The sequence below is a fragment of the Coregonus clupeaformis genome, chromosome 10, assembly GCF_020615455.1.
Source record: "Coregonus clupeaformis isolate EN_2021a chromosome 10, ASM2061545v1, whole genome shotgun sequence".
In the NCBI taxonomy this organism is placed as follows: domain Eukaryota; kingdom Metazoa; phylum Chordata; class Actinopteri; order Salmoniformes; family Salmonidae; genus Coregonus; species Coregonus clupeaformis.
This window is the reverse complement of record NC_059201.1, coordinates 34,923,079-34,943,363: the sequence shown is the minus strand read 5'-3', so window position 1 is coordinate 34,943,363 and position 20,285 is coordinate 34,923,079. Positions and strand designations below refer to the sequence as shown.

Below are 20,285 nucleotides of genomic sequence, written 5' to 3'. Positions count from 1 at the left end.
AGCATTACTGGGTGATCTGAAAAGTCATAGTCAATCAATCAATAATATAATAATACTTTTAGCAAAAATGTTTATTTTTAATTCACAATCTGTAGAAGCAATGAGAATAGAAAGGTTCAGAACTTTTGTAAAACATCACAGTATGGTTGAAATATATATGGCAAATAGAAATCCTATATGGATGGTGTTAAGAGATAGATGGGAGGTATTGAATAGAGTTGAAGGATGGGACTAATAACAAATAACAACAAATAATAACAAAGATAGCTAATAATGTAAGCATACTGTGTTCATAATAAGTATATAGGTTGTATGTTGGGAGCTTTTGGGAAAGAGCACAGTTAGAAAGATATGGCATTTAGAAGCAAACCGGATGGACATCATGAAAATGATCGGAGAGGTTGAGAGTAGAAGAAGTTCAGGAGCAAAAAAATAAATAAATATGTATGTGTATATATATATATATATATATATATATATATATATATATATATATATATATATATATATATATATATATATATATGTGTGTATATATATATATATATATATATATAGATATAGAATTATTGTAAAATTAACTCTGTCCATAAGGTGTAGGTAGTAAGTATAGACCGGAAGTAGAGGCCTGGGCGTTGTTGTTCACTAATTTACTCCAAGTAGGGAAAGGATGGTGGGGTTGAAAAGTAATAAAGGGGAATATATATATATAAAAAATAAAAAAAACATGGGGGATTGGAAGTGATGCAGACAATTACATTGATAGAAGATACAATCTATCTGCAATATTAAGCTGATCCATCCCCCCGAGAAAAAAAAAAAAATAATAAAAAAATTTAAAAAACAAAACAAAAATAAAATAGGTTTTAAGTGTGGTACTTGTGTTGTTTTTTTGAGAAAACGCTTGTAATTTGCTGTGAAGGTGCTCAAAGTGGAGTTGAATTAATTGCTCTGTGAAAGGGAGTGTCCATGGAGAAACGCCTCAATGCCTTAGTCACCGCATATTAAGATCCTAAACATGCCCATATCTTTTTAAAGGTCCATTGCAGCCATTTTTTTCTCAATATCAAATCATTTCTGGGTAACAATTTAGTACCTTCCTGTGATTGTTTTCAATTAAAATGGCCAAAAAGAAACAAAAATAGCTTCTTAGTAAAGAGCAATTTCTCAAGAAAGATTTTGCAAGAAAGACATTTCACAGTATTATTCCAACCTCATAGTGTGGAAATATATATATATATATACAGTGGGGAGAACAAATATTTGATACACTGCCGATTTTGCAGGTTTTCCTACTTACAAAGCATGTAGAGGTCTGTAAATTTTATCATAGGTACACTTCAACTGTGAGAGACGGAATCTAAAACAAAAATCCAGAAAATCACATTGTATGATTTTTAAGTAATTCATTTGCATTTTATTGCATGACATAAGTATTTGATACATCAGAAAAGCAGAACTTAATATTTGGTACAGAAACCTTTGTTTGCAATTACAGAGATCATACGTTTCCTGTAGGTCTTGACCAGGTTTGCACACACTGAGCAGGGATTTTGGCCCACTCCTCCATACAGACCTTCTCCAGATCCTTCAGGTTTCGGGGCTGTCGCTGGGCAATATGGACTTTCAGCTCCCTGCAAAGATTTTCTATTGGGTTCAGGTCTGGAGACTGGCTAGGCCACTCCAGGACCTTGAGATGCTTCTTACGGAGCCACTCCTTAGTTGCCCTGGCTGTGTGTTTCGGGTCGTTGTCATGCTGGAAGACCCAGCCACGACCCATCTTCAATGCTCTTACTGAGGGAAGGAGGTTGTTGGCCAAGATCTCACGATACATGGCCCCATCCATCCTCCCCTCAATACGGTGCAGTCGTCCTGTCCCCTTTGTAGAAAAGCATCCCCAAAGAATTGTTTCCACCTCCATGCTTCACGGTTGGGATGGTGTTCTTGGGGTTGTACTCATCCTTCTTCTTCCTCCAAACACGGCGAGTGGAGTTTTGACCAAAAAGCTCTATTTTTGTCTCATCAGACCACATGACCTTCTCCCATTCCTCCTCTGGATCATCCAGATGGTCATTGGCAAACTTCAGATGGGCCTGGACATGCGCTGGCTTGAGCAGGGGGACCTTGCGTGCGCTGCAGGATTTTAATCCATGACGGCGTAGTGTGTTACTAATGTTTTCTTTGAGACTGTGGTCCCAGCTCTCTTCAGGTCATTGACCAGGTCCTGCCGTGTAGTTCTGGGCTGATCCCTCACCTTCCTCATGATCATTGATGCCCCATGAGGTGAGAACTTGCATGGAGCCCCAGACCGAGGGTGATTGACCGTCATCTTGAACTTCTTCCATTTTCTTCCAGTTGTTGCCTTCTCACCAAGCTGCTTGCCTATTGTCCTGTAGCCCATCCCAGCCTTGTGCAGGTCTACAATTTTATCCCTGATGTCCTTACACAGCTCTCTGGTCTTGGCCATTGTGGAGAGGTTGGAGTCTGTTTGATTGAGTGTGTGGACAGGTGTCTTTTATACAGGTAATGAGTTCAAACAGGTGCAGTTAATACAGGTAATGAGTGGAGAACAGGCAGGCTTCTTAAAGAAAAACTAACAGGTCTGTGAGAGCCGGAATTCTTACTGGTTGGTAGGTGATCAAATACTTATGTCATGCAATAAAATGCATTTTCTGGATTTTTGTTTTAGATTCCGTCTCTCACAGTTGAAGTGTACCTAGGATAAAAATTACAGACCTCTACATGCTTTGTAAGTAGGAAAACCTGCAAAATCGGCAGTGTATCAAATACTTGTTCTCCCCACTGTATATAACACAGGAAATCACATTTTTGACTACACTGGGCTTTTATTAGCTCATCCTAAAGCCATACAGTCCACTCTATACAGACCCTACCACCACATCCATGTCTTCTCTCCACAACCTTTCCATGGGGACTGTGTTGAGTGACAGTAAGAGTTCACAAGTGCTTCCAGCGTCTTACTCCACCATCTCTTCAACCATAATGAGCCAAAGGAGACACTCCCCCCCAGCTCTGGCCTTGAGATATTAAGGAACAAAAAAGAGCGGGAGGGAGCACACATCTGCATCTGTTTCCTTGGCAACGGCTTGCTCTGTCTCCCTGCCACCGCGGAAACCAGGCTCTAGGGAAAGCAAGCACTGAGCCGCACAGAAGCTTGCTCCCTGGAGAGCAGCACAAGCAGTTCACACACACAGCTCGCTGGCTACGACCCCAAGGGAAAAGTGTGTGTGTGTGTATCTGCGTGTGTACAGCAGCACCCAGCACCCGTAGTCTGAACTCTGGGATCTACTGACCAGGGTACCATGCTACTCTACTGGTTTCAGAGTGATGTTTTGTTATGTACGAATGTGTACTTAAATTTACACACAATCGTTTTTCCTTATATTTGTTCAAGTTACATGAAGGTATATCATCGCTAGAATGATTTGCTAAAGTGTCGCCCCGTCAGTCGACTCTCTTGGCTAGAATTTCTTTGGACATCTGAGTAACTTCACAAATATTTTCACACTTCTTCTGTCTTTCCTTCCCAGGAATGTGAACAGAATGTTAACCATTTGGATACAGTTATATGAGTGAAATTCGATAATCCACTGTTTGTTCGGACCACTTATCATGCAAAAAGCAATCTTCCTCTACAATTCAGTTTTCATTTTCCCTGTCAAGTATTTGATCAATTCTGACTGTAACACATCACTCAAGGGCAGAGCTGTTCTAGTCTGTAGACAGCAACAGATAGGGAAGCCATCTTGACACCAGCTGCTATCTGGTTGGGGATGATGTTGGGGAGAGACACATTCTGTTGTGTTGATACATTTGCAGTTACATGACACTCTAATGTACTTACTTCCAAGAATATTAAATGTGTGCATGTCAACAAAACCATGCAGTGCCTTACAAAAATGTACCATGGTAGTACAATGAAAGAAATACCATGGTACTATCATGTTTTTTTGGTCACTACCATGGCAGGAAAATACCATGGTACTGTTGCAATACCATGGTATTTTCTTGCCATGGTAGTGACCAAAAACCCATATTTCTTTCATTGTACTAGCTACCATGGTACACAAATGAAAGTATTACACCTTTTTCACAGCAACTATTTCCCTTTGTCTTTGATGTTACAGACAAACTAGGACCAACAATACTAGCCTGCTTCTGACTTTATCAGAAACATGCCCATACTGATATATAAATACATCAATATAATACCAACCAAACACTTTTGACCTTGGTGGGTTTATTTATTTAATGCATTATACTGCCGTTGTGCAATGGTAACGCACAATTAATAAAGATGGTACCATATGATAATTATTGGTACCATTTATCATAATTGTGAGTTACCATGGTAGAATGTATGATGCCGGTTAAAACCATGGTATTTGCATGATCCACATCTACCGTGGTATAAATGATGCAATACCATGGTATTATTTAGGTGCATGGCAGTAACATCATACTTCAAAGCTAAAACCATGGTACATTTCCATGATTCAGATTTATACCATGGTATAAATTATGCAGTACCATGGTAATATCTAGGTGTAATGGCAGTACCATGGTAGTACCATCATACTTCAAAGCTAAAACCATGGTACATTTCCATGATTCAGACTATACCATGGTATAAGTGAAATTACCATAGTAGTACCATGTTATGAATGAAAGTAGCATAGTAGTACCATGGTAAATTTTTGTAAGGGGTGCCGTAATGCTTTAATCAGTGAGTCCAGGTCACATGGTCAGAAATCGCCTGACCCTTGATTGACCCTTGATTAAATAACACTTGATTTGTGACACGTGTGTTTGTGTGTGTTTTTCTGCAGAAACACTGCAAAGGACAGGCCCTTCTGGACATGGTGTGTGAGCACCTCAACCTGCTGGAGAAGGACTACTTTGGCCTGATGTACAGCGATGCAGAAAGCCAAAAGGTCAGTGCCTTGTCATGGAGCTACTATGACCATTCATTTACCACTCCTCTTTTTCCCTCCTTTCCTCCCCCGCTCTCTTTCTCTCCCCTTCTTCCTCCTTCCTCTCATGCAATACTGTCTTCAGAAAAATCTCCATTCCTCTCACCATAATAACAGACAACATAGCAGGAGGAGGAAACATCAGAAAACATGGTGCCCTAAGCTGGAGATGGAGGAAACATCGGAAAACTCCTTAGAAAACATTTGCACACTTCATCATCATAGCCTACATTAGAAATTACATCTGTTGACTCTCCAAACGACACCAGGAAGGGTAATTGTATTAGAATGGATGTAATTAGTTATTACGCCACTGGCTAAGATTTGGCATTGAGACATAACTGAATGGTCATGACAGTCAACCTGTATTAGCTGGTATTAGGGTTGTTTTGAGGATGTGTGTTTTGGGTGTACCCTACCTCTGTACACCTCACCTCCAGGCCAGGTATGTAATGAGGCCCGACTCCACGAGGGGGCAATAGGGGGCTTAGCCCCATCAGTTGAAACTTGTGCCCCCTCAGTTTAAGTTTTATGTCCCTATATAAAAATAGCAAAAAAGTCCAAATGATTAAGTGACAAGGTTGATGCAAAATCTGTTGAGAAGGAGAGGGTTGAGGAGGAGGCTTGAAGTGCTGGACATCTTATTATGACATGCATTATCTGAATTAAGTCCACAGAATTATACCTAGGAGTAGCGGCTTCTATTAAGGAACTTTTAATGTCTTTTGAGCTAGCTAGCTAACAAGCTTGAGCAAGCTAGCTTGCTAGCTAGCAAGCTTGTGTGCACAGCTGCACCAGAATTAAAAACACGTCTTACCTTTTTGTAGTTAATAAATCCAACGTAAAACGTGATAACTAGGCCTAAAGTATCCTTAACTACCATTGAAAACATTAATCCATTCTTCTCTAGCTAATAAAAAATCTCTCTCACTATCTTCTGAATCACGCTCGAAACGTCAGTACAGTAGCCTATGCTTTGGAGGGGGGAGGGGAAGGTGGCCTAAACACACACACCGGCAAATATTTTCAGCTGGCAGGCAGGCAGACACTGGAATAAGTTTCTCAGTGACATAGTCAGAGCTTTGCATAGGCGCTTTGTTGTGTTTTTTTGTGGGACTAGAAAAAAATGCCTGGAACGTTAAATAATGTTATTAACCGGTTCCCATGCTTTTAAAATAACGGTTCTGTTCCGGAACAGTTTTGATCACTTTCGTTTCCGTTTCTGTTCCTTGAAAAATGTTGTTCTTTTCCGGTTTTTGGTTCTGTTCCCTGATCCGGTTCCAACTCCTATTCAGTATTTTTGTTTGCATGGATGAATAACTAGGCTACTACTTTCAGCATTTAGTTTGCATTATTTTGGTAAGACAGTTGTGTGTACGGCTGGGTTCACATTTGTAATAGGTGAATTACCCTATATACACTATATATACAAAAGAATGTGGACACCCCTTAAAATTAGTGGATTTGGCTATTTCAACTACACCCGTTACTGACAGGTGTATAAAATCGAGCACACTGCCATGCAATCTCCATAGACAAACATTTGCAGTAGAATGGCCCGTACTGAAGAGCTCAGTGACTTTCAGAGTGGCACCGTCATAAGATGCCACATTTCCAACAAGTCAGTTTGTAAAATTTCTGCCCTGCTGGAGCTGCCCCGGTCAACTGTAAGTGCTGTTATTGTGAAGTGGAAACGTCTAGGAGCAACAACGGCTCAGCTGCAAAATGGTAGGCCACACAAGCTCACAGAACGGGACTGCCGAGCGCTGAAGCGCGTTGCGCGTACAAATCGTCTGTCCTCGGGTGCAGCACTCACTACCGAGTTCCAAACTGCCTCTGGAAGCAACATCAGCATAAGAAGGGAGCTTCATGAAATGGGTTTCCATGGCCGAGTAGCCACACACAAGCCTAAGATCACCATGCGCAATGTCAAGCGTCGACGGGAGTGGTGTAAAGCTCGCCGCCATTGGACTCTGGAGCAGTGGAAATGCATTCTCTGGAGTGATGAATCACGCTTCACCATCTGGCAGTCCGACGGACTAATCTGGGTTTGGCGGATGCCAGAATGCTACCTGCCCGAATGCATAGTACCAACTGTAAAGTTTGGTGGAGGAGGAATAATGGTCTGGGGTTGTTTTTCATGGTTTGGGCTAGGCCCCTTAATTCCAGTGAAAGGAAATCTTAACGCTATAGCATACAATGACATTCTAGACAATTCTGTGCTTCTGACTTTGTGGCAACAGTTTGGGGAAGGCCCTTTCCTGTTTCAGCATGACAATGCCCCCGTGCACAAAACAAGTTCCATACAGAAATTGTTGGTTGAGATCGGTGTGGAAGAACTTGACTGGCCTGCACTGAGCCCTGACCTCAACCCCATCGAAAACCTTTGGGATGAATTGGAACGTCAACTGTGAGCCAGGCCTAATCGCCCAACATCAGTGCCCGACCACACTAATGCTCTTGTGGCTGAATGGAAGCAATTCCCCGCAGCAATGCTCCAACATCTAGTGGAAAGCCTTCCCAGAAGAGTTGAGGCTGTTATAGCGGCAAAGGGGGGACCAATTCCATATTAATGCCCATGATTTTGGAATGAGACGTTTGACAAGCAGGTGTCCACATACTTTTGGTAATTTAGTGTACCAAAGCAATAAAAAAAAACTGTAAGAGCTTGTATAGATCTCAGCAGTTACAGAACAACATGTTGTGACCTGATTTGTCACAAGCAGTTGAGGTGTTGGAGCCAGTTCTCTCTGGAGAAGAGAATAAAGTATGTGTGTGTGTGTGTGTGTGTGTGTGTGTGTGTGTGTGTGTGTGTGTGTGTGTGTGTGTGTGTGTGTGTGTGTGTGTGTGTGTGTGTGTTTGTGCGTGCGTGCGTGCGTGCGTGTGTGTGTGTGTGCGTGCATGTGTGTTTATGTGTGAGTATGAAACAATAGCGGTAAACACAATAAATGCTGAAAGATGTTATTTTTTCACAGCATAGGGACCTCAGAGAGCAGGTAGGTCCCCTCTTCAATATCAGGCTTATCTCATGGTAGCCTATACTGTCTGGGGTCCTCAGTGACTCTAAGCCAAACAAGATGTGATTAAAATGTCCTTACCAGCTAGCGCATTCCATGGTTCCTTGGAAGTTGTGGGAATGTACGTTTTTGGTTTCCCATTCGTTCTGGGAATGAAGTCAAAAGTTTCCTGACCGGTAAAAAGGAATCTTTTTTAAATGTTCTGAGAACAGAAGTGAACATTTAGCCTGTTCTGGGAACGTACAATTTTAGGTTGCAGGGACACTGCTAGCTTAGGTTAATTGTTTTGAACTCCAAGCAAAGAAATTAAGTTGCTTAGGCATTAATCATGCAAATACATTTCTTTTTTATTGTGGCACAGCTTCAGTGAGATTCAAGTACCGAATTAGTCCACTGCACCACCAGGATGGAGCTAGCAGGCCATATTTTTCTTTTCATACAAAGCTGTTCATTTTAGTCTATTCAAACAGACACAAATTAAAAGGAAACAAGCACTCATTAAGATCAGGTGTGGCCAATTACTGGGTGCGGCCAAGAAAACTGAACACAATAAGATAGAGGATAGAGAGAGTTGAGTTGATGCTGAAACTGGAATGTACTGTATATGTTTTAAATAACATTCTTAAAACATTCTATGAATGTTACTAAAGTTTTCTTGTGTTTTTTATGGAAAGTTTTCTTAATGTTCTTGGAACAATTTGAGAACATGACTATAAATAGAACCATGAAGAAACTTGTAGGAAACGTTACTCTGAAGTACTGAAATTCCCACAGAAGAACATTTTCTGAAAGAATTGAGAACATTCCCAATGTTACACCAGTTGGAGAATGTTCCTAGAACCACTGGCGTACCGGGCACCCTCGCAGCCCCCGCAAGGCGGGGGGCTGCCATTATGACAGTAACCCTCCAAAAAGTCATTAATAAACCTTTTTAATTTCTATATGTACTTGGAAGCCAAGTGTTTGTTTCTTGGGCTTCAGGAATGTGACAAAAAAGTGAAAAAGATTGAAAAGTATGAGGGGATATCAGTGAACAAATGCCGTGTGTCAAGGCTACGACGGCGCCAGTGCAATGAGTGGAGCTTACTCAGGTATTCAAAAGTGCATATCAGACCGAGAGCCTAATGCTTCTTAGGTAGCAGAAGCGACATGGGATGGTAAAAACAGCTTGATTGCCATAGCAACATCAGGGAAACTGGGCAGAAGGGAGTTGTGCTTCAAATACAGCAGTTCTGTAACATCTTTAATGGAGCCTCTCATTCTCCTCAACATGTTACGGAAAGAGATGAACTGTATAAGAAGCTATGGGGACAGGTCGTCTGGATACTGGACGGCCAATAAATTGGCAGATGCAAACAGATTATCATCTTGAGCAGACAACAGTTCTTGAGGTCTTGAATAAAAAAGCTGTTTGCGATTTCATTCATACAGGTGAACTGGCGTTTAAGTTCTGTGGTTGCAATATCAACAGTCCCTTATCTCTGGTATATCTGGGCATGCATCATTCTAGACTAAGTTTACATTTTGTGTAGCGCAAAGGACATATAATGCACAATGTCTCAGGAAAGACTGTCTGGGTTGGCAATACTCAGTATAGAAAAGAGGACACCAGGGGAGTCTCTCAAGTTGGCTTTAATTTGATTTATGCCCTGATCTGTTTCACCTGTCTTGTGCTTGTCTCCACCCCCCACCAGGTGTCTCCCATTTGTCCCCATTATCCCCTGTGTATTTTTCTGTTTGTCTGTTGCCAGTTCGTCTTGTCCCTTCAAGTCCTACCAACGTGTTCCCGTGTTTTCTGTGCTCTAGTTTTTGCTTTTGCTAGTCTTCCCAGTTCTGACCTTTGTGCCTGTCCTGATCCTGCCTTCCGTCCTGTACCTGCCTGACTCTGATTTGGATTATGACTCATTGCCTGCCTTGAGTTACCTTTTGCCTGCCCCTTGTACTATAATATACTCTGAGACTCGTACTATCCGCCTCCTGTGTCTGCATCTGGGTCTTAGCCTGAGCCGTGATAATTTAATTTAATTTACCTTGAATATTGCAGCCAATTTGTGTAGGCTTTTAGCCAGACAAAACCCGCTTAGTTCAACAATGAATAGTGGTTGAATTTATCCTCAAGCCGACTACTTTTTTTCCAAATCGTTTGGCTATTTGATGTGTAGTTTTTATTTTAAAAAGTTTATAAATAGCAGCTAAATACGGTATATAGCTATAGATAGGACACTGCATAATGAAATAATCCCTAGTAAACTAATGTTTTAAGGGTTGACTGACTGTATTATTTGGCATTAATAGACTGGTTTCTATCAACTTTCTATCCAAGCTGGGAGAGAGCGTGAGGACGCAGGTTCAGGTAGCCTATACAGGACAGTTGTGTGTGTGTGTATATATACATATAAAATCAATTGGTAGCTGATTAGTATGCTGTTGCATCGCACTCCGACCTTGCGGGAGGTCCAGAGAAACAGCGTTACGCCAGTGCCTAGAACATTACCAAAATTATAATTCAATGTAACCATGTTTGAACTTTTAGGAAACGTTCTGTTAAAGTAATGAAATATCAAGAAAATAATGTTATTTTGTCAATTTCCTTAAAGATGCATTGTGCAGAAATCGCTCCGCCATTTCCTGGTTGCAAAAATTATATTACTTTGCCTAATTTCAGTTTATGTGACAAAACAAGCAAGTATGGGTGTAGATAATCATTGTACCATCTAAACCATTGTGAAATACCTTTTCCATAACCAAAAATATTTTATTTCCAACTGTATGAAGCTGATGTACAAAACTGAAAGTAAAAGACGCCAAAACTAAACTTAAGAATGGGAAGCATAGAAATAGCGCACATAGAACATACCTACCTTTTCTTAGACTTCCTTTCAACGAGAATAACAGCTCTATAACACACTTTTCTATGAGAATTTGGTCGGGTCGCCCGAAAAGTTACATATTGCAGCTTTAAATGTGCTGAGAATGTTCCAAAGCCAAGCAACTATCCTGCACCATTCCCACAACGTTGTGGGAAGATTGAATGCAAAATATCCCTAAGACAACCAGGCTCTCATCAAGCGCTAAGAAACATATGGTTCACAGAACATTATGTGCTAGCTGGGTTCTCAGACACTCCTCTCTGTCTCTCTTTGAGGATATTATCTCCACAGCATTTGGAAGAACATTAATTGTGTTTATGATTGCTTTGTGAACTATGACTGCAGAGCGTCCTTGTAGCAGAACAGTGAGAACAGTTGTTATTCCTGATGGAGTGCTCTACAGATGTCACGCCCTGGCTCTGGGGACTCTTAAATGTTGAGCCAGGGTGTGGATTTTTCTATGTTTCGTTTTTCTATGTTTTCGTTCTAGATCGTTTTGATCTATGTTGGCCGGGGTGGTTCCCAATCAGAGGCAGCTGTAGCTCATTGTCTCTGATTGGGGACCATATTTAGGCAGCCTGTTTTGCACTAGTCTTTGTGGGATCTTGTTCCGTAAGGTTTGTTTTGGTGTTAACCTAGGACTTCACGTATCGTTTGGTTTGTCGTTTAGTACGTTAAATAAAGTATGTACGCTTATCACGCTGCGCCTTGGTCCGTGTCTTCAGTCGACGATCGTGACAACAGAGAGGAAACAAAAGAGCCAGGGCCTTTTTTGTAATTATATTAAAATTAAAATAAATTACATTATTTAGCAGACGCTCTTATCCAGAGCGACTTACATGAGCAATTAGGTTTAAGTGCCTTGCTTAAGGGCACATCGACAGATTTTTCACCTAGTCGGCTCGGGGATTAGAACCAGCGACCTTTCGGTTACTGGCACAACGCTCTTACCCACTAAGCTACCTGCCGACCTCAGTGGTTGAGTGGTCTTTGGTTCAGTAATTGAGTGGTCTTTGGCCCAGGCCGACGTTAGATAGATTCTTGAGGATAATAAATGACTGCTGCTCATTAAGGTGTTTAGCACGCTGATTCAGCACCAGAGAACCAAAGCTTTTCTCTGTCCTGGCACCCCAAAGGTGGAACCAGCTTCCCCCTGATGCTAGGACAGCAGAGTCCCTGCCAATCTTCTGAAAACCTCTGAAACCCTGAAATGTCTGAAACGCTTCAAAGAGTATCTTAAATAAGACATGTCAGTCTAGTAATTTCAGTCGCCCCCACTCCCCCCCCTTTTCCTACTAGCACTGACTTTGCTGACAACTTCTATATTGAGGAAAAATGTACTTACTACGACTGTGATATGTGGTTTTCTCACCTAGCTATCTTAAGATGAATGCACTGTAAGTCGCTCTGGATAAGAGCGTCTGCCAAAGTACTCAAATGTAAATGGACCTCACCCGGGGTGTGTGTGTGTGTGTGTGGGTGAGAGAGAGAGAGAGAGAGAGAGAGAGAGAGAGAGAGAGAGATTGTATGTGTTTGGATCTCAGTTTATTAGTGTGTATTTTTGCAGGTGTGTCTATTTTTCAGGTTGTGTGATCTGAAATTGGCAGGAACACTTGTGGTTTTCTAAAGATGGTGTTGGAGACTGCTGTGCTGTTTCAACCTTTTCCACTCCTGATTTCACTCTGGCAGAAGTGATAGTGACTGCCAAAAAGACTTTCAGCATTACTAAGCAGCTGGGATGTGCCACTCAGGCTCGGGATGCTGGGAAGCTCACTTTTTGTGTTATTATCCATGCAATAGGCGTATTCACGCTTCCTGTTCAACTAACAGTACACAAGCATGGTGTTATTGTCAAAGGGCAGGGCATGATCTGAGAGATTTCACAAGGGACACGAGGGTGTGCATTGAATGAGGACGTTTTATTAACACAAGGCAGCAGGAGGAGATCTGTCCAAAACAGCGTCTCTCGTGGTGAATGATGTCAGTGTACAGATCTGGTGTGATACAAGCTGATAGGATTATTAACTGGCCGGTGGTAATTTACTGTTACAATGATGAAACAGATGCTGGGACTACCACTCTCATCTCCTCATGCTGAAAGTCTCAATGGGGAGGGTTCCTCCTGCATCCCTCTCCTCCTCCTTCTATTGAATCATATGCAAATGCTTTCACTAGAATCACCATCTGCAATTAGAGCTGCAGAGTGAATTAGAGTGTGGCAACAGGGTGTGCATTAGCCACATCTCTCACAGACACCTGGGAATTATTTCTCTCTCTCCTATATGTCTTTCAGAATTGGTTGGACCCCTCCAAGGAGATCAAGAAGCAGATGCGCAGTGAGTATCCTCGGCCCACACGCAGCACACACATCATGACAGTTGTTATTCAAATTTATAAACCGGGTGGTTCGAGCCCTGAATACTCATTGGCTGAAAGCCGTGCTATATCAGACCGTACACCATGGGTATGACAAAAAAATACTATTTACTGGTCTAATTACGTTGGTAACCAGTTTATAATAGCTATAAGGCACCTCGGGTTTGTGGTATATGGCCATTATACCATGGATAAGGGCTGCATCCAGGCACTCCATATTGCTTTGTGCATAAGAACAGCCCTTAGCCGTGGTATATTGGCCATATACCACACCTCCTCTGGCCTTATTGCTTAAGTATATACTGTTTGTATATGGAATCTGCTAAGTACTTATGCAGTAGAATGAGAAGCTTTAGTCCTACTATGGTAGACGATATAATGAGTTTATGTTTAACAAAAGTATGTTACTATGCTATTGTTGGAGCCTGTTGCCACAAATATATATTTATTGTGACACATGTTATGGTGATTTTATGGCTATGTCATACATGTGACCCTGGCCGTGACCCCACTCTCCGAGGGTGTCTCAGGGGGAGTTGGGATATGCAAAAAGCACATTTCCAATTCACACATGTGTATTAATACACACTTATACATGTGTTAAATAGGACACATATAAGCACCCACCTAATTATTACTATTATTATTATTATTACTATTATTAGTATTATTATTATTATTATTACTATTATTATTATGATTGCTATTATTATTACTATTATTATTGTAATTATTCTTATTATTACTAGTATTATTATTACTAGTATTATTAATATTATTATTGTTATTATTATTATTACTGTTATTATTATTATTATTATTATTATTATTATTATTATTACTGTTATTATTGCATGTGTGATACATGTCCAGTCCACATGGGCAGTAAACTCATCGGATCTCCTCTGTGTCACTCCTCAGCTGCTCCCTGGCACTTTGCCTTCTCTGTCAAGTTTTACCCTCCAGACCCCTCCCAGCTAACAGAGGACATCACCAGGTACTGTTGTACAGCAGGGCAGCGTAAAGAGGCCCCCATAGCATTCCTACATACTGTATACAGTACATTCAAAAAGTATTCAGACCTCTTCCATTTTTCCACATTTTGTTACGTTACAGCCTTATTATAAAATTGATTAACTAAATGTTTTTCCTCATCAATCTACACACAATACCCCATACTGACAATGCGAAAACAGGTGTTTAGAAATAAAAAACAGAAATAACTTATTTACATAAGTATTCAGACCGTTTGCTATGAGACTCGAAATTGAGCTCAGGTGTATCCTGTTTCCATTGATCATCCTTGAGATGTTTCTACAACTTGATTTGAGTCCACCTGTGGTAAATTCAATTGATTGGACATGATTAGGAAAGGCACACACCTGTCTATATAAGGTCCCACAGTTGACAGTGCATGTCAGAGCAAAAACCAAGTCATGAGGTCGAAGGAATTATCCGTAGAGCTCCGAGACAGGATTGTGTCTTGGCATAGATCTGGGGAAGGGTACCAAAACATTTCTGCACAATTGAAGGTCCCCAAGAACACAGTGGCCTCCATCATTCTTAAATGGAAGAAGTTTGGAACCACCAAGACTCTTCCTAGAGCTGGCCACCCGGCCAAACTGAGCAATTGGGAGAGAAGGGACTTGGTCAGGGAGGTGACCAAGAACCCGATGGTTCACTCTGAAAGAGCTCCAGTTCCTCTGTGGAGACGGGAGAACCTTCCAGAAGGACAACCATCTCTGCAGCACTCCACCAATCAGGCCTTTATGGTAGAGTGGTCAGACGGAAGCCACTCCTCAGTAAAAGGCACATGACAGCCCGCTTGGAGTTTGCCAAAAGGCACCTAAAGGACTCTCAGTCCATGAGAAACAAGATTCTCTGGTCTGATGAAACCAGGATTGAACACTTTGGCCTGAATGCCAATCGTGACGTCTGGAGGAAACCTGGCACGATCCCCACGGTGAAGCATGGTGGTGGCAGCATCATGCTGTGGGGATGTTTTTCAGCGGCAGGGACTGGGAGACTAGTCAGGATCGAGGGAAAGATGAACGGAGAAAAGTACAGAGAGATCCTTGATGAAAACATGCTCCAGATTGCTCAGGACCTCAGACTGGGGTGAAGGTTCACCTTCCAACAGGACAACGACCCTAAGCACACAGCCAAGACAATGCAGGAGTGGCTTCGGGACAAGTCTCTGAATGTCCTTGAGTGGCCCAGCCAGAGCCCGGCTTTGAACCGATCGAACATCTCTGGAGAGACCTGAAAATAGCTGTGCACCAACGCTCCCCATCCAACCTGACAGAGTTTGAGAGGATCTGCAGAGAAGAATGGGAGAAACTCCCCAAATACAGGTGTGCCAAGCTTGTAGAGTCATACCCAAGAAGACTCGAGGCTGTAATCGCTGCCAAAGGTGCTTCAACAAAGTACTGAGTAAACAAGTACTCTGTCAAACAACAAACATTTGTACAGAAATACTTTTTACGATTGTAATCATTTACAGTGCATATTTCACTGCAGTCAACGAATTCAAAAACGTACTCTATTTAGAGGTTTAGCTGCATTTGAAATTCCACTGGCTGTTATTGATTAACTTCTCAACATTCTTGTCGGAGCTTGCCTTTGGTGAGACCTTATTTGAACATCTCCCTCTCCCTCTGTCTTGCCCCCCCTCTCTTTCTCTATCTCTCTGTCTCTCTCTCTCTCCCTCTCTCTCTCTTGCCCCTCTCTCTCTCTCTCTCTCTCTCTCTCTCTCTCTCTCTCTCTCTCTCTCTCTCTCTCGCTCTCTCTCTCTCTCTCTCTCTCTCTCTCTCTCTCTCTCTCTCTCTCTCTCTCTCTCTCTCTCTCTCTCTCTCTCTCTCTCTCTCTCTCTCTCTCTCTCTCTCTCTCTCTCTCTCTCTCTCTCTCTCTCTCTCTCTCTCTCCCTCTCTTATGACAGGTACTACCTGTGTGTTCAGCTGAGAGATGACATGTTGTCAGGTCGTCTGCCCTGCTCCTTCGTGACCCATGCCCTGCTGGGTTCCTACGCCGTGCAGGCCGAGCTGGGAGACTATGACACCGACGACCACGGCCCCGACTACGTCAGCGACTTCCGCTTCGCACCCAATCAGACGCGAGAGCTGGAGGAGAGGGTCATGGAGCTCCATCGTAACTACAGGTAGGAGTTATGGTCAGGGTCAAGAGTATCTTCTTACCACCAGAAAAATGACTAGGGTCACATGATCAGAATAAATGCTCTTGGCCCAGTTAGGTTTATTTAAGTTGCATGTTTGTGTTAAATCCATTTAGGTTACATCCATGGTGTAGTGGTGCCTGGAGAAGTGGGTATACTCTAATTTTGACAACAATTTACTAACTGGCCCGCCTGGCGAGGGAAAGGCGCCCTGTTTCAAAATTCAATTTTTTCCTATAGTTTTTTCAGGTTTTCACTCCCAAAAAGGATGTACAGTGGGGAAAAAAAGTTTTTAGTCAGCCACCAATTGTGCAAGTTCTCCCACTTAAAAAGATGAGAGATGCCTGTAATTTTCATCATAGGTACACGTCAACTATGACAGACAAAATGAGATTTTTTTTCTCCAGAAAATCACATTGTAGGATTTTTAATGAATTTATTTGCAAATTATGGTGGAAAATAAGTATTTGGTCAATAACAAAAGTTTCTCAATACTTTGTTATATACCCTTTGTTGGCAATGACACAGGTCAAACGTTTTCTGTAAGTCTTCACAAGGTTTTCACACACTGTTGCTGGTATTTTGGCCCATTCCTCCATGCAGATCTCCTCTAGAGCAGTGATGTTTTGGGGCTGTCGCTGGGCAACACAGACTTTCAACTCCCCTCCAAAGATTTTCTATGGGGTTGAGATCTGGAGACTGGCTAGGCCACTCCAGGACCTTGAAATGCTTCTTACGAAGCCACTCCTTCGTTGCCCGGGCAGTGTGTTTGGGATCATTGTCATGCTGAAAGACCCAGCCACGTTTCATCTTCAATGCCCTTGCTAATGGAAGGAGGTTTTCACTCAAAATCTCACGATACATGGCCCCATTCATTCTTTCCTTTACACGGATCAGTCGTCCTGGTCCCTTTGCAGAAAAACAGCCCCAAAGCATGATGTTTCCACCCCCATGCTTCACAGTAGGTATGGTGTTCTTTGGATGCAACTCAGCATTCTTTGTCCTCCAAACACGACGAGTTGAGTTTTTACCAAAAAGTTCTATTTTGGTTTCATCTGACCATATGACATTCTCCCAATCCTCTTCTGGATCATCCAAATGCACTCTAGCAAACTTCAGACGGGCCTGGACATGTACTGGCTTAAGCAGGGGGACACGTCTGGCACTGCAGGATTTGAGTCCCTGGTGGCGTAGTGTGTTACTGATGGTAGGCTTTGTTACTTTGGTCCCAGCTCTCTGCAGCTCATTCACTAGGTCCCCCCGTGTGGTTCTGGGATTTTTGCTCACCGTTCTTGTGATCATTTTGACCCCACGGGGTGATCGAGGGAGATTATCAGTGGTCTTGTATGTCTTCCATTTCCTAATAATTGCTCCCACAGTTGATTTCTTCAAACCAAGCTGCTTACCTATTGCAGATTCAGTCTTCCCAGCCTGGTGCAGGTCTACAATTTTGTTTCTGGTGTCCTTTGACAGCTCTTTGGTCTTTGCCATAGTGGAGTTTGGAGTGTGACTGTTTGAGGTTGTGGACAGGTGTCTTTTATACTGATAACAAGTTCAAACAGGTGCCATTAATACAGGTAACGAGTGGAGGACAGAGGAGCCTCTTAAAGAAGAAGTTACAGGTCTGTGAGAGCCAGAAATCTTGCTTGTTTGTAGGTGACCAAATACTTATTTTCCACCATCATTTGCAAATAAATTCATTAAAAATCCTACAATGTGATTTTCTGGAAGTTTTTTCCTCAATTTGTCTGTCATAGTTGACGTGTACCTATGATGAAAATTACAGGCCTCTCTCATCTTTTTAAGTGGGAGAACTTGCACAATTGGTGGCTGACTAAATACTTTTTTTCCCCACTGTAAATACAAAGATGTGATGTTCTAAGTCCACAATAATGCTCTTAAACAAAATCTGGAAACCATTTTTGAGGTCTGGGAATTTCTTTGGGGTGAGGGTGATGCTGCCCTTTAATTCAGTTGTGCACCTATCAAGAGACAGTTTGGCTAGCGGTATTTCTATAGGCCAACTATACAACAATGTTGGCCTACAGTGTACATGTGATGACAGAGTTTGAAAAATGAATGCCCTCCCATTGATACAAATCATCACGATATCATTCTGCCAGGAGGCATACTTTGCAGTCAGCATTTAATTGGGAAGGTTTTTTGGGTAAGCCTTTACAAATATTCATTCAAACAGAGCATGATGACTGAATTGCGCATTGCAAAGATTTATCCAAGTGTAACAGGTAGGAAATACCTGTTTTTGTAGGGGTTTTCTCAGATCAGCCTTGGTAGGTTGAGCCACAAACAGAAATGTGTCCCTGTTGCCCAACACATTTAACCTCACGACAGGAACTGAGGACCCATGCCAAATCTTTTCAGTCTCCTGATGGGGAATAGGCTTTGTCGTGCCCTCTTCACGACTGTCTTGGTGTGTTTGGACCATGATAGTTTGTTGGTGATGTGGACACCAAGGAACTTGAAGCTCTCAACCTGTTCCACTACAGCCCCGTCGATGAGAATGGGGGCGTGCTCAGTCCTCCTTTTTTTCCTGTAGTCCACAATCATCTCCTTTGTCTTGGTCACGTTGAGGGAGAGGTTGTTGTCCTGGCACCACACGGCCAGGTCTCTGACCTCCTCCCTATTGGCTGTCTCATCGTTGTCTGTGATCAGGCCTACCACTGTTGTGTCGTCGGCAAACTTAATGATGGTGTTGGAGTCGTGCCTGGCCATGCAGTCATGGGTGAACAGAGAGTACAGGAGGGGACTGAGCACGCACCCCTGAGGGGCCCCCGTGTTGAGGATCAGTGTGGCAGATGTGTTGTTACCTACCCTTACCACCTGGGGGCGGCCCGTCAGGAAGTCCAGGATCCAGTTGCAGAGGGAGGTGTTTAGTCCCCGGATCCTTAGCTTAGTGATGAGCTTTGAGGGCACTATGGTGTTGAATGCTGAGCTGTAGTCAATGAATAGCATTCTCACGTAGGTGTTCCTCTTGTCCAGGTGGTAAAGGGCAGTGTGGAGTGCAATAGAGATTGCATCATCTGTGGATCTGTTGGGGCGGTATGCAAATTGGAGTGGGTCTAGGGTTTCTGGGATAATGGTGTTGATGTGAGCCATGGCCAGCCTTTCAAAGCACTTCATGGCTACAGACGTCAGTGCTACTGGTCGGTAGTCATTTAGGCAGGTTATCTTACACGTCCTGGTAATCCGTCTGGCCCTGCGGCCTTATGAATGTTGACCTACTTAAAAGTCTTACTCACATCGACTACGGAGAGCGTAATCACATAGTCATCCGGAACAGCTGGTGCTCTCATGCATGCTTCAGTGTTGCTTGCCTCGAAGCGAGCATAGAAATGGTTTAGCTCGTCTGGAAGTCTTGTGTCACTGGGCAGCTCGCGGCTGTGCTTCCCTTTGTAGTCTGTAATAGTTTTCAAGCCCTGCATTAAAGTCCTACTGTAACCTACCTCACGTGCACGTGTAGCCTAGCTTGAAGACAACCAATGAAAACATAGCAATACAACCTAGCAGTCTTACAGCATTTATCTCAGAAATAATATATATATATAATATAATATAATATAACAATAATAATAATAATATAATATGCCATTTAGCAGATGCTTTTATCCAAAGCGACTTACAGTCATGCGTGCATAAATTTTTTTGTGTATGGGTGGTCCCGGGGATCGAACCCACTACCCTGGCATTACAAGTGCCGTGCTCTACCAGCTGAGCTGGTAGATATCGCAATAACAAACAAACAAACAAACAAAAATAAAGAATGACACCTGTTACTGTGTTCATGGAGTCTGTATGAGGGCTGGCAGGGACTAAAATAATAGAAGTAGTCTGCAAT

At 42.5% G+C, this 20,285-nt stretch overlaps 1 protein-coding gene across 6 annotated transcripts in view; it reads left to right on the top strand.

Moving 5' to 3' along the window:
- Positions 1-20,285, top strand: part of LOC121574821 (band 4.1-like protein 1) — a 174,480-nt gene that overhangs the window by 102,722 nt on the left and 51,473 nt on the right. For all 6 annotated transcript variants that reach the window (XM_045222971.1, XM_045222972.1, XM_045222974.1 and 3 more), the window contains exons 4-7: positions 4,851-4,955; positions 13,175-13,217; positions 14,179-14,254; positions 16,196-16,414. In XM_045222971.1, coding sequence (XP_045078906.1) covers positions 4,851-4,955; positions 13,175-13,217; positions 14,179-14,254; positions 16,196-16,414 — 443 coding nt within the window. The remainder of the gene's footprint in view (positions 1-4,850; positions 4,956-13,174; positions 13,218-14,178; positions 14,255-16,195; positions 16,415-20,285) is intronic.